The 26,946-nt window shown below is 43.3% G+C and overlaps 1 protein-coding gene across 5 annotated transcripts in view; it reads right to left on the bottom strand.

Annotated features, from left to right (window-relative positions):
* ZNF827 (zinc finger protein 827) overlaps positions 1 to 26,483 on the bottom strand; it is a 123,493-nt gene extending 97,010 nt beyond the window's left edge. Inside the window, exon 1 of one of the 5 annotated variants that reach the window (XM_083631016.1) lies at positions 20,989 to 26,483. In XM_083631016.1, the coding sequence (XP_083487142.1) occupies positions 20,989 to 21,031 (43 nt within the window). In that variant the 5' untranslated portion in view covers positions 21,032 to 26,483. Of the gene's footprint in view, positions 1 to 5,836; positions 6,053 to 16,241; positions 16,350 to 20,988 lie in introns of those variants that run through there. The other 4 variants (XM_083631019.1, XM_083631020.1, XM_083631018.1 and 1 more) reach the window with 4 other exon arrangements.
* Between the last annotated feature and the right edge of the window lie 463 nt (positions 26,484 to 26,946).

The following is a 26,946-nucleotide window of genomic DNA, read 5'->3' as shown; positions in this document are numbered from 1 at the left end:
GCTGGGCTGTGTTTTCTTCACCAAAGACAGCTGCTTTCTCAGCCCCTGAGAGGATTGCTTGGGGTTAACAAGCAGAGTCAAACAAGAGAGGATTAGGAAGCTACTAGTACTTCTAGGCTAATGCACTAAAACAGAACACTCCATGTGGAATAGGCATTGCTCACTCTTAGACATGTCCTTTCAAGGCACTGCCCCAGCTTATGACCCATGACAGAGTCAAAGGTCATATAATCAACGTATGGAGGTTGAATAAGAGGCCTTCCTGAACCTCCCCCCACTTTTTTGAAACCATGAAAGGCATGAGAAAATTGAGATTTTGAGAGCGTATCTAAAAACTGACATAGAGGAACTCCTATTTCACAATACAATTTCTCTGCAGTATATTGCAAAACAGAAAGAATCCATTAGTTTCTGTGGCCTTCTAGAGATAGAACATATTTAGCCATAATAAATGTTAGTCTTTGAAGAATCATGAGATTCCAACCAGGCTTCCTACCTAGAAAAAGTATACATTTTGTGTTGTATCAGATCTGCATGATTTGTGTCCCATGAATCCAGCCCATCAACCAATATTATATGTAGGACCTGCTTTGATAATCCCGGTTTTTTCAATCCACGGCATGCAGCAAAACAGGTTTATTTAGGTGCTTCTTGATTGTTTAGGCCTATAATCAATTGCTCCCTCTTAGATGAAGCAAACCTAACATACTACAGAAATGGAGCAGTTAAACTAAATAACAGTAAAACATTATGGATGTAACTTCTAAAGCAGGAATGGGAAACATGTGGTCCTCCAGATATTGTTGGACAACAAGTCCCATCATGCCTGACATGTGAAGCACCAATGGACTCAAAGACGGAGATTTATGCTGGCCGTTTGGAAAGAAAAGTAGCCCTTGGATAGTTGATAGACTGTGAAAAAGGCCCTTGAAATGAAGGAAGGCATCAAATTGTGCTGACGCTGCTCCAGGCCTATTGCTGAACTGATAAAACGTAAAAGTCTGGACTGTTGCACTTGTAACTTAGTTCTTTTATCTGCCAATTGGTTGAGCATGAGAATCTTAATCTCAGGGTCATGGGTTTGAGCAAAAAGATTCCTACGTTGCGAGGAGTTGGACGAGATGACACTTGTGGTCCCTTCCAGTTCTATGATTCTCGTGGTCCCTATGTGGCTGCAAGTTTCTCTGTTCACATGACCCACTTAATCAACTGTGATCCCTGGCACCCACCAGGGTTAGTACAGAGATTACTAACAATGAAATAGCTTCAGCAATCACCTTCAATGCTGGCCGTACCTATTGCCAATGATTTAATTTCTTACAGTTGTGATAATGATGCAATTTCAGACATATAGCCGGGCAAGGACTGTATTATATGTGGAAATGGACCACTAACTGAACATACCCCAAAGTTCTGCTGGTGAAACTGAACAGGGCAATGGAGACAAGCTGTTACAACAACCTATTCTGATGCCAGAGGCATATACTGGAAATAGCCCAAGCTGGGCCAACTGGATCAATCACTTTGAATGAGCGGCACACATAAATAACTGGAACGATGCCACCAAATTTGATTTCCTTGGCCTTCTACTACAAGGCAAAGCCCAGGAGATATTTGAAGGACTAACATAAGGGGTCTGGGAACCTACACTTCTGTCAGGAATGCTTTATATCAATCACTGGACAGAACAACAGAACCTGAGTGGAATTGAATAGTTTTTGGTAAGAGGAAAGTGGAGGAAAAGAAATCTGTCCAAGGTTTTGGATATACCCTGGCTAAGATGGCAGCATGAGGAACCTGCTGGCCTGAGATCAAATTGTGGCTCATAGTTCTGAGAAGGAACTCAGAATAGTTCTACTTAAGAAGAAACTAAAGGGGTTACAAGAAGATACAAAGTTAGAACAAGTCACAGAAGCAGCTGACAACAGCACAGCTCCAACAAGACAAGTGTGTGAGACCAAAACAGATGTTGTTCAGGTACATGGAAGACATAGGGCTCAAATCTCAAAGAACTCTTTGTAGGCATGACAGCAATGCTGTGTGACATCAGTGAACTGAAAGCTGCAAGGGAACCACACAGTCTCAAAAAGAACGAGTGAGACAAGGCCACTAGGATAAAGCATGGGCCACTACAAGCAAGCAAGAATTACAGTGGCAGCCATGTTGGAACTGTGGCAGAACAAGTCATTTTAAACATGAGTGCCCACAGCAACATAATTGAAAGATGCCAGGAAACTTTCCAGGGTGGGAACTATGGGCTAAACTCCCACCTAGAAATCAGTACCCCCACAATGTATCTTACAGGCCAGTGAGAGCAGGCCAAAATACTACGTTGTTACAAAAATGGATGGACTTCCATGTAATATTTTGATTGCTTCTGGAGCACAAGCTATCCTTGTACATTCACAATTCTGGAAAAGGACAACTAAAGGATGGTGGCAGAAACAGAAGTCTTTCCAGGGGCGATTCAAGTTCTAAACCAGACCAAGCTCAGCATCATAGAAATATCAGAGGTACCCTCATCATGGGCACACGTTGTCTACCTTGTGGAAGTTCAGTCACAGAAGACACATCTGGGAAGCCCTAGTGGAGACAGATTCCTTTAAAATATGATGCCTTAGACAAGGCTTCTACATTATAAAGGATAGAATGTCTGTCACTACAACAATGAAGGTAAAGCAGAGATGATAAAGTTTCTGTGGAGAAGACAGTGACACTGTCCCCATGAAGCAAACTGGTTATACTTAGGATGAAAGAAAACATCAGAGAAGGAAGGGAAAACATGCCAGACCCCATATTGCTAGGCCAACATGAGATTCTGATTGTGTGAACCACAGCCAAGAATCAGTTAGTCTGAGTCCCAGTGCAAGTGGCCAATGTGACAAGAGCCTCAAATGTGTATCAAGACATGAAGCTGTGATCATTTCATATGGACGTGGTGGTTTATGAATATTAGGCCTTTGAGGTATTGGTAGTACAGCCAGACACTGCTATCACGCCAAGGCAGGAACACCAAGATAACCCTCATAGGAAGACAAAGAACAGGTAGCACATAGTACACTTTGTGCAGGGGGTGAGGCTGAAATAAGAGAGTGTGTCATAAAAACAATAGCAAGCAGTGAGAGGAGCTGTTGAAAGATTACAGTGATAGTTTTTCCAAAAGGGATGATGACCTGGGATGTACTGGGTTGACAAATGCCTGATCAAGGCAGGAGATACAGGACCTGTGAGACTGGGGTAGTAGAGGATACGAGTATATTATCAGGCAGATTTCAGTCAGCAACTGCAGCAGATGATGGAACCAAGAAACATCCATTAAGTCCCCGAGCTGCAGGAGAAGTCTTGGTAAGGAACAAAGATGGGAGAATTCAAATATATGTATGGATTTTCAACAGCTAAGCAATATTACTGTGAAAGAGGCCTATCCTCTCCCAATGATTGCCCTGTGGAAGGTCTGGAATGGGATGTTTTTAATGCATTTCTTTCCTCCTGGTTTTAATGTATAGATGTGGCATTTATTTGGTTGTAAGTCGCTTTGGGTTGCCCTGGGCAAGATAAAGCAACTGACCAATTTAATAAATTAAAAACACACAAATAAACCATTATCAACCTAATCAGTGAAGTGCTGAACCAGACAGAATTTTGATCTGACTCCAGCAAAGTTATTCTTATATTCCATGCATTTGTGGGTGGAACTCTGACCCGCTGTGATGTGTTCTATTGGATTGGATCACACTCTAGACCTGCTTGGAAGTGCCTGTTTCTTCTCTACCCTGGATTTGGCCAATGGCGACTGGCAAACAGAGGTACATCCTAATGACCGACCCAAGACAGCATTCACCATGAAGCACAATTTAATGCTTTGCCCTTTGGACTCTGCAGTGCTCCAGTTATGTTTCAAAGATTGATGGAAGTTGTCTTGGCAGACCTACAGGGCACATATCGTCTGGTTTACCTTGATGACATAATTGTCATTGGAATATCTTTTGAAGAACATCTGCAGAAAATGACAGCAATACTAGAGAATCTTTGTCAAGCTAACTTAAAGGTGAAACCAGCAAAATATAATTTGTTCTGTGATGAAGCACCTAGACCAAGATGCAATAGGAACGGACTCTGACAAAGCAACTAGAAGCAACCCAGTCTCAGCCAACATCACACTCAGTTGCTGAGAAACAGAGTTTTGCTGATCTACTTGCATACTATAGAAGATTTATTGCTAACTTTGGCACTGTTGCCCAGCCATTACACAAATTGTCAGACAAGGGGCAAAAGTTCCAGGGGACCACAGCCAGCCAAGAATTGTTCCTAGAGTTAAAGCAAAGGCTCATGTCTGCACCAATTCTGGCTTACCCAGACCTCCAGCTAACATTTATCCTGGAAACAGACGCCAGTGTCAGGTATTGCTGTGGTCCAACTAGCACAGTACGATGCTGATATGAAGGGAGTGGTTGCATATGCTAGGAAGGTGCCCATCAAAGTGGAAAGAAACTACCTCACTACAAAGAAAGACCCGCTAGTTGTAGTGATATTTACTAAGCATTTTCGTTTCCTCTTGGTAAAATAATGCCTGCTAAGGGCAGTTCGCAATTCACTTTGATGGCTTCATAACTTCTACGGGCCACAGGGACAGTTGCTGTGCTGGCTTGAGCACCTGGCTCTGTTCCAGTTCCAGTACCAGATTGCACATCACCCAGGAAAACAACACACAAATTCTGATGCTCTGTCAGGCATTGATAATCCCAACAAGAACTCTGAGGCTGAGAGATAACATGTTGATAATTTAATCATAACTCTGACACTAGAAGGAACCACTGCTGAAAATGAAGCAGGAATCTTGCTAGAACTACCACCTTCAAAGAAGTTGAGACAAGAGGAACAGAGGCTGGGAGCTGAGGTAGGTGTTTTCCTCTTCCAGGATATGGCTACTCTGGATGGGAAGACAGGACTCCCACAAACAAACTCTACTAGCCTGGATGGTCCACAACTGTTAAGGATGGGGTGAAATCATAAAATACACGCAATCCTTGTAATCACGAAACTACAGTGGTACCTTGGGTTAAGAACTTAATTCGTTCTGGAGGTCTGTTCTTAACCTGAAACTGTTCTTAACCTGAGGTACCACTTTAGTTAATGGGGCCTCCCACTGCCGCCACATGATTTGTGTTCTCATCCTGAAGCAAAGTTCTTAACCCGAGGTACTATTTCTGGGTTAGCGGAGTCTGTAACCTGAGGTACCACTGTACTTCTGTTATAGCCATAGCTCCCACAGTGATCAAACAAGCAAGTAGTCCTCTAGAGCAAGTCTCAATAAATATTCTGGGCTAGCAGATCATTGTCTAAGTGGGCAGAGACACACTTTCTGCCTGACCAAGAAGCTCAAACACTCTCTAAAGTATTTGTAGAACTGTTGGTTTGCCACTATGGTAATCCTCTGGAGCAGGGGTTGGCAACCTGTAGCCTATGAGGGTCATTTAAACGGCCCACGAGCCGCCCCTGAACCGAGCCATCCACTCGGCGAACCCCCACTCACTGTGCTAAACAGGTGCAGCGCGGAGTGGGGACTCGCTTTCGTGGCACCAGGAATCGCGTCTGCGCATGCGCAGACGCCGAAAACCATGTCTGCGCATACGCCAAAAATCTGAGAAGACCCCACCCTACCCTCCCACTATATAGAAGGGTCTGGTGACTTCTGTTTCAGTGTATCTGAAGAAGTGTGCATGAACACGAAAGCTTATACCCAGAACAAACTTAGTTGGTCTCTAAGGTGCTACTGGACAATTATTATTTTTTTTTTAATGTATTTCGACTGCGTCAGACGAACACAGCTACCTACCTGAATCTACGTGAACGCGGTTCATGTTCTCCTTACTCCTGTCTCACTAATCAAGGGTGAAATTTTTAATCGTGAGTATTCCACAAGAACTGCAATGTACTTGAGATAAGAAAAACCTGCACCATGCCCTACCATTCAGATGGGCTACCGGAACACTTGAATCTCTCACTGACAGCTATTTGTTATCTTTTGTGCAGAACTGGGACAGAATGCTCCCCTATGTCATGATGGCCTACAGATCTATTGTGCAGTCATCCACGTGCCACATACCATATATAGTAATGTTTGGAAATGAGACTACTTTCCCCATAGAATTGTTGAATGGAGCAGATGTACCGGTAAAATATACAAACCCTACGCATATTTACTGAATTAGTTGATATTTTTAGCACTGTAAGCCCAGCAGTGAAGCTCCATCAGCATAAAGTCACACAGAGGCAAAAGGAGCACTATAATCATGCATAGCAAGTGAGGGAGTGTCTGAGGCAAAAACCAGAGAAAGTGGAAACATCTAACTGTTACATTGCAGCAAAAATACAGAGGTTCATACACAAAAGTTTAGCAGAGTGTCAACCATTGCCACTTCTAGGTGGGCATAGCTTTGTCCTATACTAAAATGGACTCAAACCATACCAGGGCCCTGATCCTGCAGAACAACAGGTCAACAGCTTGCCACAAAATCAATGTACCGGCCAAATAATTTTTTCTCACTGACAAAACCAGTTCTCAGAGATGCAAAGAAGTTAAGACATCAATGTCTTGTAGTCATGCACAAACTTTATAGATGGCACAGATTCAGAAGACGACACAATACCTTGCAAAGTCAATGAATCAAGGGAGTGAGTTCCATAGATGGGAGCATGCAGCTACATCTGAAGTAGCACCACCAATGCAGGAGAATAAGCAACTGGTTCAGGACTCTTTAGGGCCCCGAGACAAATATAACTAGACAATTGCAGCAAGAGCACAGAGCACCCTGCTGAGTTGAGGACTATCATTTGAATTAGCTGGATGTAAGAATTAGACTCCCCACCTCCCAAAAGGGTGGGTAATGTAATGTAATGGGACTGTGGAGCATTGGGAACACCTGTAGCTCTGACCTAAGAAGGGTTAACTTGCTGGAAAAGGGACGGCAAGAGACAGACAGAAACAGAAAAGGAACAACAGCCTAGGAGTGTGTCTGAGAGGGCTGATGAAGCACCAGTGGGGACTCACGAGGTGGAGAAGATTCTTAGAAGGAAATTGTTGCTAGATAAAGTGACTCTGTATGAAAGGCCCTTGAAAAAAGGCAGGTCTGCTGTTAGATGGATAAGCAGCCTGGGCTGCTGCACATTTAACCAAATTATTGTATGCCACCCCCTGGAGGTGGCTGCAAATTTCCCTGTTACTCCATGAAATCAAGTTATTTCGTAACTACATGTCACTGTGAGTGCCAGCACCCACCAGGACAGGTACAGAAACAAACTAACACTGAAGGGCCTTCAGCACCTGCTTCCAGCCCTGATTATACCTACACACTAAAGGTAAAGGTAAAGGGACCCCTGACCATTAGGTCCAGTCGTGACCGACTCTGGGGTTGCGGCGCTCATCTCGCTTTATTGGCCGAGGGAGCTGGCATACAGCTTCCGGGTCATGTGGCCAGCATGACTAAGCTACTTCTGGCAAACCAGAGCAGCACACGGAAACACCGTTTACCTTCCCGCTGGAGCGGTACCTATTTATCTACTTGTACTTTGACGTGCTTTCGAACTGCTAGGTTGGCAGGAGCAGGGACCGAGCAACGGGAGCTCACCCTGTCGCGGGGATTCGAACCGCCGGCCTTCTGATCGGCAAGCCCTAGGCTCTGTGGTTTAACGCACAGCGCCACCTGCGTCCCTACACACTACTGATGTGTAAATTCATTAGACTACCAATGTACAGCAAGGAGCCTTGGTTGGAAGACACTGATCCCGAATTTGCATTGAATATGGCAGCTTGTGGCTCCACCCTGGCTCCGATATAAATCCATGTATATGACGTCAGAACAAAAAGTGCTCCTGGGAGTGTTCACTATAATTATTTTTAAAATGTTCATTTTAAATGGTGAAACCTGGTTCATTCATAGTTGGACAGACTTAGAGTAAGCCTATTGAAATTGAACAGCCATAAAACATAACTTTTGGCTCATTGATTTCTTGGGTCTACTTGAAGCATTACTAGGTCTGGTTTCAACTGTCTACTTCTGCTTTTATGCTGTGATTGTTGTTTTATGATATTCTAATTTAATACTGCATCTACTATTTTATGTTTGCAAGCCACCAAGATTAATGTTATTGGGCAGCTTCTATAAAACCTATAAATAAATCTAAGCCCATATCTGGCTTCAGAGTGCTGGACAACAGGATCCTAGCAAAATTAGATGGTTGTCCTCTTTATCTCCATCTGTGGCAAACAACATGAAGAATGGGAAAACAGCATCATATACTACACAATTTTTCTTTAAAAGAACCAAGCCTAAAAGTTTTATATCAATATTTAAATGGTCATGAGGCAGCAAAACTTAATTCAAATCTTTACAGACTAGCAGTATCATCTGCACAGAACCATTCCATTTAGATTCTGAATGTGTGCAGTACTTTGAAATAGAGAACACAGAGGTCTTATACCAAGGTCTTATACCTTGGTATAAAAAGGCCTTGGTACCTTGGTTTTATACCAAGGCCATATTCACACAATAAATTCAAAGCACTATCATACCACTTTATAAACAGTCATGGCTTCCTCCAAAGAATTCTAAGAGATGTAGCTCGTTATGGGTGATGAGAATTGTTAGGAGACCCTAATTCCTTTTCCAGAGCTATAATTCCCAGAGTGGTTTAACAATCAATATCTCTTCACAAGGAACATGCAATTGTAGCTCAGGGAGGGGACTGGGGTCTCCTTCAACACCCTTAAACTACAACTCCCAGAATTCTTTGGGTCAAGTCATGACCTTTTAAAATGGTATCATACTGCTTTAAATGTATGGCTGTGAATGTGGCCCAAGTCAGAACTTTGGTCCAACCGGCAGAAGCTCGCCAAGATTTGAGACTGGAAAATTTTCCCAGCCCTACCTGGAGCTGCCATGTAGTTTGGACCTTTTACACGTGTATGCATGCATAGGAACCAACTCCTAGGAGCCGAGGTTCCTTTGCCCACCCCCAATAAAACATTAAAATGGTGTGTGTGTACTGCATCCTGTCATTGATTATGCGGGGCAGGGCTTACCTGCCTCCCCACAAAATTTTATTCAAGTTGGCACCCCGGTTGCATGTACTCTAGTATCGAGCTATGGATGTTTCCCCATTGGCATCATTAAAATCTAATTCACAATCCGAGGATGAAAATACAAATCTATATTTCAGAGAGAGAAAATGCCCAACTGTCACGCATCATGTAATGTTTGAAATCTGTGCGCGCGCACTATTTTCTTATATACTGTCTATACTGTACAATCTTTTTCCTTTAAAAAAAAATAAATTACAGCTACAGCACTTGATTTACAGTATCTTGCTCAACAAACCACGCAACAGAAAGTGGTCACACTGGAAACCAGACCCAGCATCATTATTTACAAAGTAAGTGAAGAGTTTGACATCACATGGCTTTACAAAGCCTTATGCTACAAGCCCTTTTGCCTTCCAAAAAGTCCTCATTTGTAGGTCATGCTCTCATTATCTAGTTCTGGGATCTGTTTTGATTCAATTACAGAAAATTACTAATAGTTTATTCCGAACTGACCAGCTCTTCCTAACCCTTCTGTTTTATATCTGTTCTTAATCCCTTCTCCCACTCCTGCCTTTGACATGCCAGGGAGGGAACTACATTTACAAATTGGTGATGATTTTGTCATTCATTGAAAGAATACATTCTGTTCTGTTTCCCTGGACACAGTTGTTCCTCTTTTTGGGGTTGTTTATAGAGTCAGCACTTGAACTTTACCTCAATTTGCATCTCTACCATATCCCAAACGCCATTCAAAGGAAAATGGGTGTGTATTTGAAATCAATGGGCATTTTACATTACCAAGCCCTTGTTAATCAGAAATGACTATATGGCTTTGGACAGACATATAATTTTTAACAAGAGAAGGTAGTACTTTGAGCTACCTCAATGTACTTTATTTATGTAGCCGCAATAATCAAAAGGAAGTTGAAGGTTGAGAAAATAAGGGTCAATAGTTTTAGGTAATTTAATGCACAACATCCACTGTTTGCACTAAAAAGGGGGAGGAGAGAAATTCACCAACCTCATTCAATGACTGCGATAGTAATGGAATTATTAACTCAATCACACTTAGACTAACAATTTTCTCTGCATGCATCTTCTTATCAGAAATTAACTGTATCATGACTTACTACAACAGTTAAACATACAGACATTCCCCTTGTACACCTTCATACCTCTCAGCAAGGTTCTCAAAACTATTAAGAACTGGCACAAGCTAAACTTGGGGCAAATGAAAGTAACTTTGTGGTTGTGGATGAAGACTCAGCTGACATAAGGAGTCTTTAGGAAATTCCCAATAAGCAAATTTGTTTGAAAGAAAGATGGGGCTTCCCAAAAAGGAGGTAGTGGTTTCTACGTGCTTCGGATGGGAGTCTCTAGGCAAACCGAAGTATAGAAATTTGTAAATTACAAGGAAGAAACCCGTTTTTAAAAGAAATCAAAACTACCTAAGAAGGGGTTAGGGAGAGGAGGGGATTGGTTTGCTCAAGCCCATTAACAGCCTGTAGGGGTCATACTGGAGTGCAAGTAAAAAACTTGAACTGTTTTGATCTGTTTTATGGTTCTCTTTTGCAGGCTATCTTGAAGATCTAGCTCAATTAAAAAAAAATTTAAATAGTCAAAAACTCCTCTTCCTGCACCAATATAAAGGTGTACCCTAAAGGGGGTGGGCTGCAGGCCCCACTTGTATTGTATTTCAATAGTATGCAGTATGCATTAATCCAAAAATAAAAGTGTCAAAAATGCAAGCTCAATTCCCTCCTGGTTTCTGGGATGATGTACAAGAATCCAGGGGTTCCCCAGAGGCTTTGTCATTGTAGGTTGTAATGTTTATGCCCAGCAGCCTCCTGCATCAACATGGTATAATGATATTATCACGCCGTGTACACAAGGCTTCTGTGTGTGTGTGTGATGCAGACTAAGATATCAAGGAAGGTTTGGGACTTGTGACAGGGATCCCAACAGATCTAGAAGGCCTCAGTTCCGCAGCAATTCCATCATGGGCAACACCATAAATCTATCATCTAATTATTTCTGAAATTTCATCTCTAATTGATGATATAGTGTTTGTACAGCATTGTTGCCTCACTGCTGGGACTTTGTACGCACCATTAATCAAAACAGGAAAATCTTTCAAGTACATTAGAAGCCCTTTATTTTTCGGAACCCCAGTTTATTTCTTGTGCTCAATCTTCTATATAACAATTTTATATATATTAGTGAGACACGCATGGGTACTGACTCTTTATACTAATTATATGCTTTTAAAAATAATTACACACATTCCTTTGGATTGATATATTTGTTTCCCTCCTTTGACTATTGTCGATTACAGGGGGTAGTCTTGCTACAGGTTTGCTTTGTGAGCTCCCTAATTTCACTTACCGATATCCTACAGTAATTATAATGGTTACAAATAATTATACATGAGCGAATAATCCTTTGCAGTAGTAAAGGATACCATTCATACAGCACTCATATTCTTTCCCTACTTCTGAACTACTCAGAGAGAGAGAGAGAGGTCATGAAAAATCTCTAAGCAGTTTACATAAAATATATACGCCACAAGTTTTATCATCCCTACCCCAAAACGTATACAACGTTTTAACCAAAGTCTGAACACAGCCACTTCACCAAGTGCACATAAAGCCTGCACAGAATGACCAAATATCCCCAGTGGTATTGAAAGAGCACTTGTAGTATTCTTTTTTCAATGCTCCTACCAAGTATTTGTAAAGTACTTTCATTTATCACTCCAAAGACTTGTAGGTATTATCTTAACAAGGCTCCTGTAAGGTAGCTCAGAAAGAATTGAAAGTACAGTACTGAATCCTGGTGCCATAAGCATATGCATGTAATGAAACCTGGGACCCAAACAATTTTAGGATTGTTTATGACTCGCAGCTACTCAATTTGCCTTTGTATTAGATTCAATTATTATAATTTTTTCTATATTCTTAACACACAGCTAGGCTGCAAAAATGATATGGCTGCTTTATGATGCGTGTTGAATTCTATGCTGGTCTCTTTCAGTTTTTGTGGTGGCTTTTACAGATTTTAAGTATTTTGAATTTTGGATGTTTTAAAAGTTTTTAACATGTAAGCAGTATTTGGTGGTGATTTTTATACCTGTACACTGCATTGTGAAGAGTTTTTTACCTGAAAAGCAGTTTATACATTTATTAAGTAAACAAATAGTTCCAAATTTACTGATGGGGACTAACACAGAAATATCATGGCTTGTCGAAGGTTAGCCTGTGAGTTAATGGTTGAGAAACAAAGTAAGATCTTCAATCTCAAAACTTGTTCTTTTAATTATTGAGCCATCAGAACACAAACTGACACCTTCAGTATGGTTACTACCACAAAGATATGAATATCAAAAAGGAACATAAGATTCCTATTCTGAGGCAGAAAAAATGGCCTATCAAACTAAGTACTGTCTACTCTGAGCTCTCCATGGTCTTAGATCAAGATCTTTTTCAGCACTGCTACCTGAGCTCCTTTCCCAACTGGAGATTAAGCCTTGGAATTTCCACACATAAAACACCAAAGAGTTGCCTTCTTGACTTAGGACTCAATTGCAAATGGTTTGTCCCTAAGGCAATAATTTCACATTATACTCTATTTCATCTTGTTACACCTGTGGTGACCTTGTCCACAGCTGAACAACTGAACAATTAAATGCACAGTACATAACCCCCATGTGGCCAGGCTCCTCCTTTGGCTAAGATTGAGGCCACATGGTTAAGATCATCTTTTTATATTATGAAGTCCCTAAACTGATGGGAGGGTGGGGCAAGATTTTGGTTTCACGAACTAGCCTTCTGAATGTTCTGAGTCATGGTGAGAGAATAATGTAGCATTTGCTGCTTTGGCCTAATTTTTCTAGTGTTCCTAAGGACATGGTAACTGTAATCTCAACATGGATCACAAGACCAATTCATCATCCCTAAATCCCCTGAAATGTCAGACAAATGGATTTTGTGAATTTGACCTGGTAGCACCCATGTCCTGCTGTGGTAAATTACAAATATAGTGGTACCTCGGGTTAAGTACTTAATTCATTCCAGAGGTCCGTTCTTAACCTGAAACTTAATTCATTCCAGAGGTCCATTCTTAACCTGAAGCACCACTTTAGCTAATGGGGCCTCCCGCTGCCGCCGGAGCATGATTTCTGTTCTCATCCTGAAGCAAAGTTCTTAATCCGAGGTAATATTTCAGAGTTAGCGGAGTCTGTAACATGAAGCGTATGTAACCTGAGGTACCACTGTATATGATGCACTCTGTGTGGACACTGACTAGATTCATTATGACAATATTTCAGAATTTCCATTCTATCGTTTTTGCAGCATGATGTAGGTTTATTCAGCGTTAAGTCCCATAAACCAATGAGACTTACTCCTAATTAAGTATTCATAGTATTGCATCCTTAAACTGAGTGTCCTATTGTTGAAGTCATTACCGTAATAAAAACCTCCTTACAATTTTCCTTCCTTCTTCTGAGTAGGTTTTTACTCTCTGCCTAGCTGCCATTCCATCAAAACTATGTACTTTTTCTAGTCTCCATCTCCATTCCCCCAAACATCTTCCACGTACTCTTGGGAACACACATTTAATATGCTGCCCAGTGTTCTTATATCACATGCTGGGGTTCAACATAAGGAAATGGTAATACAGCTAAATAAAATAATAGGCAAGTGTATACATAAGAATTAGCATTATATTCTAAAGCAGGGGTAAGGAACCTGTGGTCCTCCATAAGTTGTTGTGTTTCAACTTCCATCAGCCCCAACCAGCATTTCTTATGGTCAGGGATAACAGCAAGTATACATCTGGAGAGCCACAGGTTTCCCATGCCTGCTCTAGATACACAATCAATATAGAACATAAGAAGAGTCTGAGAGAAAGAGGGAGAGGACTACTGAGCTCATGTCCTGCCAATAGGCTTCCCATACGCATCTGGTTACTCCCTGTGGGAAGAGAATGTTGGGCTCCGTGGCTCTTTGGTCAGATCCTGCAGGGTTTTTACAATAGTGGCATGGCCCAACTGTATACAAAAGTCTTTTCAAAATTGTATACGAAAGTCTGAGACTCCACTGACTACAGTAGGTCTTCTTCACTAACAGGTTGGTGTAAGATTGCTACCTTTGACTTAGAAAATAGGATTTGAGTGGTCTGAACTAGAGATATTTGAAAAGCGCCTCGGTTTGCACTCTAACAATGCAGGCTGTGATCATCAAATCCCTTTTAAGATTTCCTGCTTTCATGAAATGAACCCTACTTGCCTACTCAAGTGATTTGTGGGTTTCCCTATTTGCATTTCCACTATCATTTGTGGCAGGTATGAGAGTACAGACATGGAACTTCTGGCTTCCAATCTAGAGCTTAGAGTGCTCATCTAGGAGCGTGCATACATTATATGTTTGGGGATGTGATTTTCAAACTTTCTGAAAATGCCATCTCCTAATTTTATTAGACCTTCCAAGGTATTCAGCCTAAAAATTTAATTGAGCATGCTTATTTACTTCCTTTTTCCTCTTCACTATTTATTATCTTCCTGCCTAGCATCTATGTATATACTCCCACATATTATTTCTATCACTCACACAACAAGTCATATGTCTCTATATGGATCCTATGTACACCTGTACCACTTCATCTCCAACTAGGGCAAATTGGTCTCTAGAAATCAGGCACCTGTGACCCCTTTGTTCCCTTTCAACCATTCCATGGGAACAACCTGCTTGGGGGGGGGGGAGAAATGGAGACTTGGCAGTTGATAGACCTATTACTGATAAAGTATGCAAAATTATTTATATTCTCTTCTACTACTGGCTCCCCATATTTTGGGTGCCCATTGGGGCCCATTCCTAGCTTGAGATCCTGGTATAATATCAAACGGATTTTCCAACAAAGTAGGGCAAGAAAAGAATAAGAAAGGACTTTCTATTATTATTTCAATTCCCTATCTACCTCTTGTGGTGCATCTTCTAGAAACACAAAAAAGCATACAAACGTTCTCATAAGGATTTCTGACAAAATACTACAAAACTTCTCTAAGGCGGATCAGCTGATAAAGCAATGATCCCAAGCAACAACTCAGGAATTTTTCCAAAACAAGTGTAGCATAGTTGTAAAGCAGGAAGGCCGTTTCAAATTTTACCCGTTATTACCTAACTATCTGATCTTTGGATAATGTTTGTCTCTGAACCTCAGCACCTGCCTCATCTTCAATACAGGGATAATGATACTGACCTACCTTACAAGGTTATTGTAATGGTTACTGTGCTATATACAAAGCACACTATAAATGTCAACTATTATTTTCTAAAAACATTTTTCCATTTTTGGACACTTTTAAGATGTAAATTTATATTTAGAAACCAACAGTGGTTAAAAAAGAGCATGTGAACAGAGTTCTTTTTTTTTTTTAATGACACATAGGCGTAGTGTTCTGGTATGTTGGTGAAATTCCACCCCCCCAAAAAATAGCATCATCAATTGTCTTATTACTTTAAAAGAATGTAGGAGACAGAATTAAAATACTATAGAGATTTTGTAGAACTGAACGGTGAACTCCCCTAATAAATGACAGGCATGGCAACATGTACAATCTTAAATGTACCGCTGCTGTGTATTGATCAAAGTTGGAGGTACAGGTGACTATTATGGGCTGAGGAACTTTTGAGGCTTCTGAAAGTGGCTCCCCACCCCCTCAGTCACTGCCAGTCAGCACCATAACTATATATATATATATATATATATATATATATATATATATAGCCATAATTTTATTTGTATGCTGCCATGGAGGTAGCGGGGGGGGCAGCTCCCCCCATCAATAAAAACAATAATACTTCACTAACTGAGGTTCGGCCTCCCCTAACAAAAGCCTGCCTGCCTAACATAAATCCTGGCCATGCCCACGCCTTTCCAGGCAGCTTACAACATGTACAACATAATTACAAACATAACAATAGTAGTCACAAACAATGAACAAAACATACACAACCAAATGAAACAATTTCCACATAAATTGAAAGATCAAAAAATAAAGGTACAAAAAAATAAACAGCATCAACAACAGCAACAAAAACCTCAAAACTATACCTCAACCCAGTGCTTTTTTTCCAGAAAAAGAGATGCCGGAACTCACCACAAACGCCTTCCTTGTTCTCTTACCACAACAATGGTGCCCACCTGAGAGTTTCCAGAACTGAGCTGTGGTGAGTTCTGGCTGAAAACAAGCCAGAATCTGTTCCACAGCGTCAGCTTTTGTAGCTGGAGTCAGTCAGGGCCCCACCCTCCCAGGCCCGCTGGGAAAGGGCCAGCAAGGCAGGGAGCAGGTCTTCCAGGACTCACAGCCAAGTTGCTCTCTGGCCTTGATATTTTTTCTTTCCCATAAGGAGCATTGTTGTCTACCACCAGCACTATTTTTCTTTCACAATAACTCTGTGAGGTAGGTAAAAGGGAGGAAGTGATGAGGCCATCAGGCCCCATTTGCACTCTGCATTTAAAGCACTATCACACCACTTTAAACAGTTGTGGCTTCCCACAAAGAATCCTGGGTACTGTAGTTTGTTATGAGCGCTGAGAGTTGTTATGAGGCCCCTATTCCCCTCACAGTAGAGGTATCGGCTGTCAGACCACTCTGAGAATTGTAGCGCTGTGAGAGGAAAGGGGTCTTCTCTCAGCACCTTTAACAAACTACAATTCCCAGGATTCTTTGGGGGAGGCCACGACTGTTTGCACCAATATGATAGTAGATCTCTTGGCAGTGTGGGGATTTGAACCTAGGTCTCCATGATCCTAGTTCAACACTCCAACCACTGCACCTCACCTGTTCTCAGGATAGCCCTGATGTACATAGGAAAGTGCTTACACAAACCTAACTGGGTCTTTGGGTCCTGCGGCCTTTACCACATTCTTGAAGCTATTTCTACAGTAATTATATTCTTGTTATTAAGTCCCTTTTTACATACTACAGTCTCCTCTTTTCCTATAATTAATTATTTTAACTGTCATAACTGTCAAGTTTATCTTGTATATAACTTTTCTCTCAATGAATGTAGTTAAAAATCAGATTCTATATCCCTGTTTTTCCCCAAGTTCCCAACAAGCAAATGGGCCTGCTGAAATTAACTTTGCATTTGCAGGTGGCAACCACAATCAGTAAAGTAGACAATACTATTTTTATTGCTCTGAGGTATCACAACTTTTCTGAGGTAAAACACTCAAGAAGAATAAGGTGACTAAGAAGCTAACAAAAACCCAAACAGTGGAACAGTAGAAAAGGAGGGACTGTTATAAAACTACTTGTGAGTAAAGTCATATAATTATCACAGTGAAGTGCTCAGGGTTGAACTTAAAAGTAATCACATAGAAGCACATGGGCAAATTGGGAGGTGCAGCCCAATCCCAGACATATTTACTCAGAAGCAAGTCCTGCCAAGTTTACTGAGGCTTACTTTTAGGTAAGCAAGTTTAGGATTGTGGCCTTCATAACAAGCTCAGGACATGCGTAGCTACTACATTAGCACCCCGTTTTCTTACAGCAAGGCTGTTACTTGTTATGAAAGAATGCCAAAATATACAAGGCTCTCTTCAGAAAAAAGATCTTGCTTACACAGTGAACCAATTCTAGTATGACAGTGCTACAAGATGTGGTGTGTGCTGCTGTATACTCCGTTAACATGTTATTAAGAATTAATAAGAGAACATGTAAGGACTTTCCTGTATAGCTGCATGGAAGGGAGGAGGGACAGAATTAATGTTGACACCTTATCATCCTAACACTATAATGCCCTGCACTTTTCATACTGAACTACAGAAGGATTACATTCTCTTAGAGGTGATACAATGCCTTGTACCCTTGTAGTCTCCACCGGACACAAACAGCATCACAAATGCTTGGTGTCAAATGCATGTATTTTTATTCAAACGTCTCATAGTCTTTAATAGCAGGTTTGCTTTTCTTTGATCAAAAGTACACACAAGGCCTAAAGCACCGTCCATTTACAGTGGTGTAGTGGTACACACACACCCTTCCCCTCCAAGCCATACACATCAGAAAATCCTAAAAATACTTTAAAACTAAGCACCAACGCTTAAGAAATAGGGCACCACATTTTAAAAGCTGGAATTTTCACAGCCCTCTTCCCTGACAGGCCACAGCACCTTGTAATATAATAAACACTAACTTCCCCTACAAACAGCTACAGCGAATGGGTAATAAAACTTGCAATCATTTGTAGGGGAGAGGGGAAGAGAGACACACCAAGCCAACCCAAGTATAGCCACACAAGCAGCAAGGGAGATTCTTCCCTAGCGAGCTAAAATGGAGACAGAATTTCATCTCTGCCCTAGAGAAACAGACAGAAAGGGCAGCAGCACCAGGTCTAGGTCAAGGTCACTAGCGGGGCAGTCTGCAGCTGCTTGCGTAGCTGTCTTCAACCGCATAGACAACACGCTTCCCAAAACTCTCAGTTCAGACTTTCAATGCACACATACACAACAGGCTCTTCCGTTGGTTTTTTTTTTTAAAAAAGAAGCCTCCACAAAACTCTCTGCGTTCTTTGAAAATGCCCATTTGCTCTTATATTGCACTTTATTGTATTTTAGGGCTGGGCGAACTTTCAATCAGAAGCCCTCCGAGATTTATACATATGAAAATACATAATTTAAAACTGAAAGGTTACTGACCTTGCCCCCACCCCACCGCTCCCCCCCCCCTTTTTTGAAGCAAGTGACCGAAAGAAAAGGAGTAGCAGTGGACGCAATTGTAGCCCCTTTAGACATTCAGGAAACTCAATTGTGCAACCTCTCTGAACTAGCTTTTTAGGATAGGGAAACCTCAATATTCCAAAACCGAATCCACTAACGTGAGGGCGATTAGACGGTATGCGGGGGGGGGGTGCTTAGAACAGTGCCGGGAGGGGCCCAATAGGGCGCCATTCTCCCTCGGCTTTGCGCGGCAAGAGAAAGGAGCAACGTTGGTGCGCGCGATCCCTCCGGTGCCATTGGTGTCCCCACCTCTGCTACGGTTCATGCGTGGCAGGCTGCTAGTGTGTGCTTGGGAGGGGAGGGGAGGGAAGAAGGCAGAGAGAAAGGATGAGAGGGCGGGAAGAAAAGTGGGAGGGGGAGGTCAGTCCTCTCTCCAAGACCCTTCCCCTGATAAACTATCGGAAAATTATGTATCTGTGGAGAGAGGGAAGTAATCGATCGTGCTCTTTTGTCTGAGACGAGAGGAAAGGCGGCGGGGAGCCCCCCCCCCCGGCACACAAAAACACGCGCAAGGCACACTCGCCATCCGCGACAACCTTAGCCCTCTCTCCCTCTCCCTCCCTCCCTAGTGAACTTCAGGTGACCGACCATGGCTTTGACACATAAGCAGTTCAGCCCCGCCGACACTGAACCCGGGGGCAGAGCCAGGGAGGGGCCGGGCGAGCAGGCGGCGAGCAGAAGTGCCGGAGGCAGAGCGGAGGAAAATGACCCCTAAATCCACCCACGCCGCCCCCTCCGCCGCCTTCCTTCCTCCTTTCTTTAGACACACCAAGCCAACGCGAGGGCTCTTTTCTTTTAAGACAAGACATATAATTTGTATGTGTGTGTCCCCACACACAAAACACTTTTATTTCCTCCTCCTTCCAAGAGTGCCCGATCGCTTCTTGCTACCACAGGGAACCAGAAGAAAAAGTTAACTGCTTTGCAAAGAATTGAGGAGGAGGAGGAAAAATCGGAGGGGGGGAGCGGCGGGTTGGAGGTGGAAGAGGAAGAAGCGGGGTGGGAAAGGAGGGAGAGCGCGGGGTGAGCGGCTGTGTCAATGTGTGGTGTGTGCATTGCCTGCAGGCTGTGGGAGGAGGAGGAGGGCACTTTTTCGAGTCCTTCCTGCGCTCTGCTGCTCTGGTCTGGGGCAGCGGCGGCGCTGAAGCCTCCGACTCGCCCAGGCTCCATCTGACCCTGCATTTTATTGCAGCCGCGAGGAGAAGCCCCGAGCTCGCTTGCCGCCGCCGCCGCCGCTCTGCAGGGACCTCGCATGCCACGATCTGCCTCCCGTGCCGTCCCCCACCCCCCAATATCATGCTCGCTTCTCCTCGGCGGCAGCGAAGCAGCAGCCCCGGATTCTCTCGTGTGTGTCTCTCTCGCTGTGTGTGTCCCCCCCACGCCGCCACCCGCGCCGCTCCCTCCCTCCCTCGCCCTCCCCCGCCGCTCTTCGCCTCCTCCTCCCCGGCTCCGGGGCCGGCGAGCCCAGCCGCAACCTTTAGCCGGAGACGGACCTCGCGATTGATTCCGCGCAAGGCGCCAGCGAACCGCTTTCGTTTCCAATTGTGTAACTCCCCACCCCAATAAGAATAACAGTAATAATAATAAAAAGAAGCCTCTTCCTTCCCCCCCAACACACACACACACACACACACACATACACACCCCAGCCATAAAGAGAGAAATCCATTCACACACAAATGCACAATCACAAGAAAGGGGAGGGAAGAGAGGACGAATAGAGCGAAGAAAGAGAGGGGAGGGAGGGAGAGGGGAGACACACACACACTCGCTCTCTCCGGCTCGCTCTCTCCCTCGCACACACACATACACACGCGCGCACACATGGAGGGGGAAAGAGGAAAAAAATTAAAAGGGCACAAGGCTGTTCATCACCAACATGGCTGCCTTAGCTCAGACCTAAAAGAGGAATAACCCAGGCTGTGTCTTTGTCAGTTTCACCTCTGTAACCCTAAACTAATGCACAAAACAACGGAGGAGGCTGCGGAGGGGAAGGAGGCAGGCAGAGACCGGGGGGTGGGGTGGGGGGAGAGAGAAAGAGAGAGGGGGCGAGGGAGAGAAGGAGAGAAGGGTGAAATGGGGGGGAGGGAGAGAGGGAGAGAAAAAAAAGGAGCACTTACGTGAAGAGAGGCGCTTGGGTTGCTCCTGCTTCCTCCTGGGCATTTTCCCCCCTTTTCACATTCTCCTCCTTGGTTTAATGGGGGATCAAATATATATTTTTTTAAAAGCCCAAAAGTGGGGCAGAGGCAGGCACAAAGCAGGGGCAAAGGGTGGCTGCCCAGCAAGGGCTGGTTTTCTTCTCCTGGGCAATGGGGGTGGGGGGGTTGAGAAGCTGCTTTTCCTGGAGCCAAGGAGAAGAGCCCCCCCGCCTCGCCTCTCTCCCCTTTTTCTTGCCCTTCCTCCCCCACCTTTTCTCTCTCTCTCTTCTTCTCTCCCCCCCTCCCCTCCCCTCCCCCGGTCGTGCACCTGGCTTGTCCCCGGTCGCAATATTCTTCAATAGAAATGGATCTAATGGGCGAGGGAGAGTGTGTGCTCATATGCGGTGTCAATAATGAGGGCTGGTGCGGCGGTGTCTATGGCTGCTCCCTGTGTGTCTCCAAGCCCCTAACTAACACTAATGCAGGGATCAAAGGGCAGCGGCGGCGGCAGCAGTGCTCACAGCTCACACACAGGCTGGAGAAGGAGAGAGAGGCAGAGAGGCAGAGAGAGGAGACGAGACACACACGCACACACACACGCACACAAGGCAGAGCAAAGAGGAAGGTGCCCCCAGGCTCCTAGGCTGTACTTTACGCACACACCGAATCGCGAGCGCTCCTCGCAGCGAGGTTCAAGGGGGGACAAAGGCAGGCAAAGGGGGCAGCCCCAGCAGGATGCAGCCCCATTTTCCTCTCAAAGACGGAGGGGGGTGGGCAGGGGAAGTTTGGAGTTCTCCACATTAGCCGCGTTGATTGTTAAAATAAAACAGGGTGTTCTTAAAATTAATACTAAAGGTCAAGTTGGCGCGATTGAGAGTGCTTTTTTATGGGTAGGTTGAGATGACCTTAGTAACGGCATTAAAAAATAATAATGTGTATTATTTGGGAGTTTAAAGAGGAACTCTTCTCTCCCCCCCCCGCGTCCCCCCCCCCTTTGATTAAACTAGAGGGTGAAATGAATTCTTTTTTAAAAAATAATAATCAAGTGGTGAGTAGCTGACTTGAATTATGGACAGTGTGCTATCCAAATGTGGAACACTTTAGGACAGCTTAAAACCGGGTTTGAGGGGCGAGGGAGAGGATCAGCATGAAAATCATAACTCCTTGATCTGGAGAATGGAAAGGGGAAGGGGGGAAGCAAGACTAGGTCACCCCTAATAGTTGGTTTTAACTGCTACATGATGCCCCTACAGGGCTCGCAGTCATCCTGACTTAAGAATTTGTACTTTATTCCTACATAAATGCAGGTATGGGAAGCTTTATCTATAAGCATTTCCAAGGTACATTATGAAGCCAGGGTTGCGGTTGTCATTAACTGATACCTGCTTTCATTACTGCACTAAAGCACACATCTTTCTTCAAAGATAAACATGAAGGGGGGGGGGGAGAGAAAAAGAGAGAAAAGAGACTGGGGCTCAAAAGCACAAAAGGTACTCCGTGAAAGAGAAGTGCTCTTTTTGTGTGCGACTTGCAGTCATTTGGATAAAGGTTCACTCAGAGGTGGCTCGCGATTTAAACTCTTAAAACCTGTTAGTACAATTGGAGTGAAATGATTTGAAGCACAGTTGTTTCACAGAGCTTTTGCTTTGTGCGAGAAGAACAAAATCTTTGAACTTAGTAGAAGATGTAACATGAATTATGACTCAGAAGAAAAATAACTATTTTCAATGTATTATTACGCTATGTGTTCCTCTTTTTTGTTTGCTTGCTATTGGCAATATTACTCATTTTAGTACTTTATATTTATTATTGCTGGCCATGAAACACTTGTTTTAGTTTAAAGGGAGAATAATGAGAGTATGCATTAAAGAGATTGACAGATACACACCAGCAGTCCATATTAAGGACAGCTTCAGACAGGTCAAAAATTGATTATTTCACATGTCTAGCACCAAATGTACATAGCGTATACATTCACTGGGAGGCCCAAGCCAAAACTGGTTTCTACTGTGTGAGTGCTCTCATCAAACATGACCCTCCATAAGCAGATTACCTGCTTTTTATTCCTACGCAGAAATGCCATCTGTGTGGGAAGTTCATTTTTTGTGAAGGAGACCCAAGTTTAGTTAAATTAAGCATGAACAGGTACTTGGAAGTTTGTATGCTCTTCAAGTGTAACAGAAGCAAATATTTCTGAAACATAAACTTATAACGTACACAAAGACTTTTTATACACCCACAAGGATGCAAAAGCTCAGTATTCCATGGAAACTCCAGTGTGACAAAGAAACAGGATGGGGGCATGAATATAGGAGATGGTTCAGTCCTCAATTGCTGGTATCACCAGAGGCAGCAATTAGTCTTAGCCATCCTAATGGTATCCCTAATCGTTCCCCCTTTGCACTCTCACATATAAGTGAATGGGTTCATATAAGTTAATACTGTACATGGTACACGTTTGTTTAAGGGCCCTAAACAACAACAACAACAACAACAACAACAGACCTTGTGGGGGCTTAGCTTTCGCTGCCTGGAATCCTACAGGACAGTATAAGGTGGTCTCTGCACCTTCTGTAAGACCCTGTCTGTTGCCCCCAAGTTGTTATAGTATTCACCTTCTTTATCCATATACTACCTATCATAACAAATAGACATTTAGCTAGTACTTCATGTAATTTATCATCATGTCACACTATATGGACAATCCTGCACACATTTTTTCCCCACATTTACAGGCACCTGATTACAGTGCTGGATTTATGTAAAGGCTAAGTAGGCTGAAGCCTAGGGCCTCTAAATGTTGGGGACCTAGCCAGCCCTCCCGCTCCCCGGCGGGCAGTCTTCCCTCTCCCAAAATTTATTTAGTTTTTTACAACCATTGCATGGTGGGATTGCAATGGAGGAAGGTTATCTGAAAGGATAAAGATAACAGAATTTATCCAGGTTTTCTGGATGCCTTTGAGGAAACAAGTTTCACCACCCTTTTCCCCATGTGGTGTCTCTACTAAGGTTATCATATAACTGGTAGGGGAGATAGTGGTGTGATTTGTGGTGTCATAGCTCTTCTGGTACCTAAGCACAAGCAAGCCCAACATGCTTAAGCCCTCTAAATAGCCATCAGAATTCTCTTAGGCTGCTTACTATCACTTCTGCTTCAGCCACTTCTAGTTAAATAGCAGTGGATAAATATACTTTGAGTCCCATGGCCTATAGGGATTCCTCAGAAATAGGTTTCAACAGCATTTGAGTAATTTAAATGTTTATATACCACTTTTCTTCTAGAAAAAAAAATGCATTGTACTAGTTATTTGTGTAGTGAAGCCCTCAGAGTACATCTCAGTTCAACAACCTCACGCAGAGGCCAATCTGTACTAAAACCTAGCAGAAAGTATTGGATGTACAAATGAGGATAGAATGGAATGAGGCAAAGAGATAATCTAAAGTGTTGCACAGAAGTGCAGTTTTTATTTTATACTGACATTGCACTTCTATGCCTGTATCATGCTTAAAATAAACTTTTTGAAATCAGTGGGACTTGCTTCTGGGCAAATACATTTTGTTGCGTGTTCAGACCCAGAAACCTCCCCCCTAAATAAATTCACACTTGACTCAAATGTTAGTTATAGTTTTCAGCAGAATTTAGGCCACAACTTTATTGATTACAGAAAGTGAGTGTTTGCATTTGCTCTGGTTCGACTAGCTCCCTGCCAGGCAGGTAGCGCTGACTCAGGGTTCCAGCATAGGTCAGCGAAGGGTGAACACCTGGATAAGCAAAAAGTCAGGAATGGACTATGTCCGCCACCCAGATGTCCCCTTGGACTCTGGCACGGGCACAACCCCCTCTCAGGGGTTGACCAAACCATTTGAGTCCCTGGATTCCTTTAACGGAATACCCTTCACGTAGGGATGGCGAGAGCGTTCTCCCATCCTTATCACCTGAACCAGAGCCTATCCACAACCTTACAAGTTGTGGCGATTTGCTACGCGGCAGGCGAAACCCAAATGGCAAGAGCCAATCAGCCAAGTGGGGGAAATTCCTGCCGTGCCCCTGTCCCAACGAGAGACGACACACGACGGCATAGCAAGGTCAAACACAAAAGCCCTAAAAGTAGGGAGAGGTGGGCAGGTGTTTTGAATGCATGCGCCGAACGAGGAAGTTCTGGGTCACATGCATGGGCATATATAGGTCCCTCGATCCATTTGGACTGCGCCCCATTGACCAGATTAAACCCAGCATCGAGGGACCTACCATTCGGGTGTTGTGGCTGACCAATCTTACCCACCCACAGCACAGGGGATCGGTTTCCAGGTCTCACCGCAACATGTACCCTCTTTAAGGGAGGACACGATTTGCTGATAGTTCAATGGGAATTGTTTCTGAAATAAGAGATTGTACTGGTGCATTCTTGGCAGCCATCTGCTCCTGCATATATGATAGATGATTCCTTTTGATTCCTTTTACAAAAGTGGACACGTTAAAAACTTTCTGTTTAGTAGAATTTCACTTTTGGCGGTCTTAAAAAACAACAACTATAAACATGCACATTTCTTAATATAGAAAAGTGTCCAATACACTCAAACGTTCAGGGCAGGGGAGGATAGAGAACAGGAAACTTTTCTTCCTTTTATTGTATCACTCATCTTGCCCAGGCTTCCTTACCTCTATGCAACGATCTGCATGCAGAAACAAGCTTTCCTGCTGCACGTGTCACTTGCTAGAACCACAGGTATAAATCAGGAACCACAGGTGTAAATCAATGCAATTCCAAAATTGGATCAGGAACGACAGGTAGAAATCAGATGCACAACCGCATGCACATGCTCAATCCCCAGTGAATTGTGTTTAGTTGCATTTGTATGTTAAAAGTCAGTACAATGTGGATAAAACATCTGTACTCAGTTGCATCTCATGCATATTTATGGTTTCTGATCCAGCAGCAAGTGATGCACATACAGAAGTCTGCTTATTCGGGAGGGTATCCTTAGCTGGATTGGGGTGCTTAGTTTTCAAAAAAAAATGTGGATTGAGAAGATGCCTGTGACTGGTCTCTTGGCAGCTGCTGCTGCTCCTCTGCTCAACCTGAGAGGATCTGGGAGTGGAGCAATCGTTGGAGGCTGTAGATCTCCCAGAGTAGAAGAACTGGTCTCAAAGGACGTGCAATTGAGCAGGTGCATTTTTTTTTTCATAGACCCCCCGCCCATCCTTTAAACTGAGAACTTGGGCTCAGAGGAACCTTTTACTTCCCCTTCCCTGTAAGCCTATGCAAGCTTCTTGTTTCAGCCTAACTATGAGCCCTTTTATCTGCACAGTAGTCTCTATTGCCAATATTCAGACGTAGCACGAGAGCAGTGCACATGCCATACCCTTCAACATTTCTCTGATGAAAATAGGGACGTATCATTCCATAATGATCATTTCACTGTTTATACCCCACACATCTTACTAGGTTGCCCCAGCCACTCTGGGCAGCTTCCAACACATATAAAAATATAATAGAACATTAAACATTAAAAAAAAAACCTTCCCTATGCAGGATTGCTTCAGACAGCTTGTGGGTTGGATAACTCCATACCCTCCAACATTTCTCCAATGAAAATAGGGACATCCTAAGGAAAAGCAGGATATTCCGGGATCAAATCAAAAACCAGGACAGCTTTTCTAAAGCAAGGATTTCCCTGAAAAATAGGGACACTTGGAGGGTCTGACATGCCCTTGGCTCTCTTTAGTTTTATATTTTTTTATGTGTGCACATTTTTAAAAACATGATTTTCCTGAATTCCACAGCATGTAGGAACTTACTACTGCCCTGTCCTTTCCATTTTCTGTCGAGCACATCCACACATAGGAAGGCCCAATGTAAGATTCAGCATTGTTGATCAAGGGCCCAGGTAGCTAATAAGGATAAACCCTTATGCTGGCCCTCATATTTTTTAGGCCCT

Source organism: Podarcis filfolensis (genome assembly GCF_964270895.1).
Source record: "Podarcis filfolensis genome assembly, chromosome: 9".
NCBI classification, from domain to species: Eukaryota; Metazoa; Chordata; class Lepidosauria; order Squamata; family Lacertidae; genus Podarcis; species Podarcis filfolensis.
The sequence above is the reverse complement of the archived record's forward strand: the minus strand, read 5'-3'. Positions and strand labels throughout refer to the sequence as shown.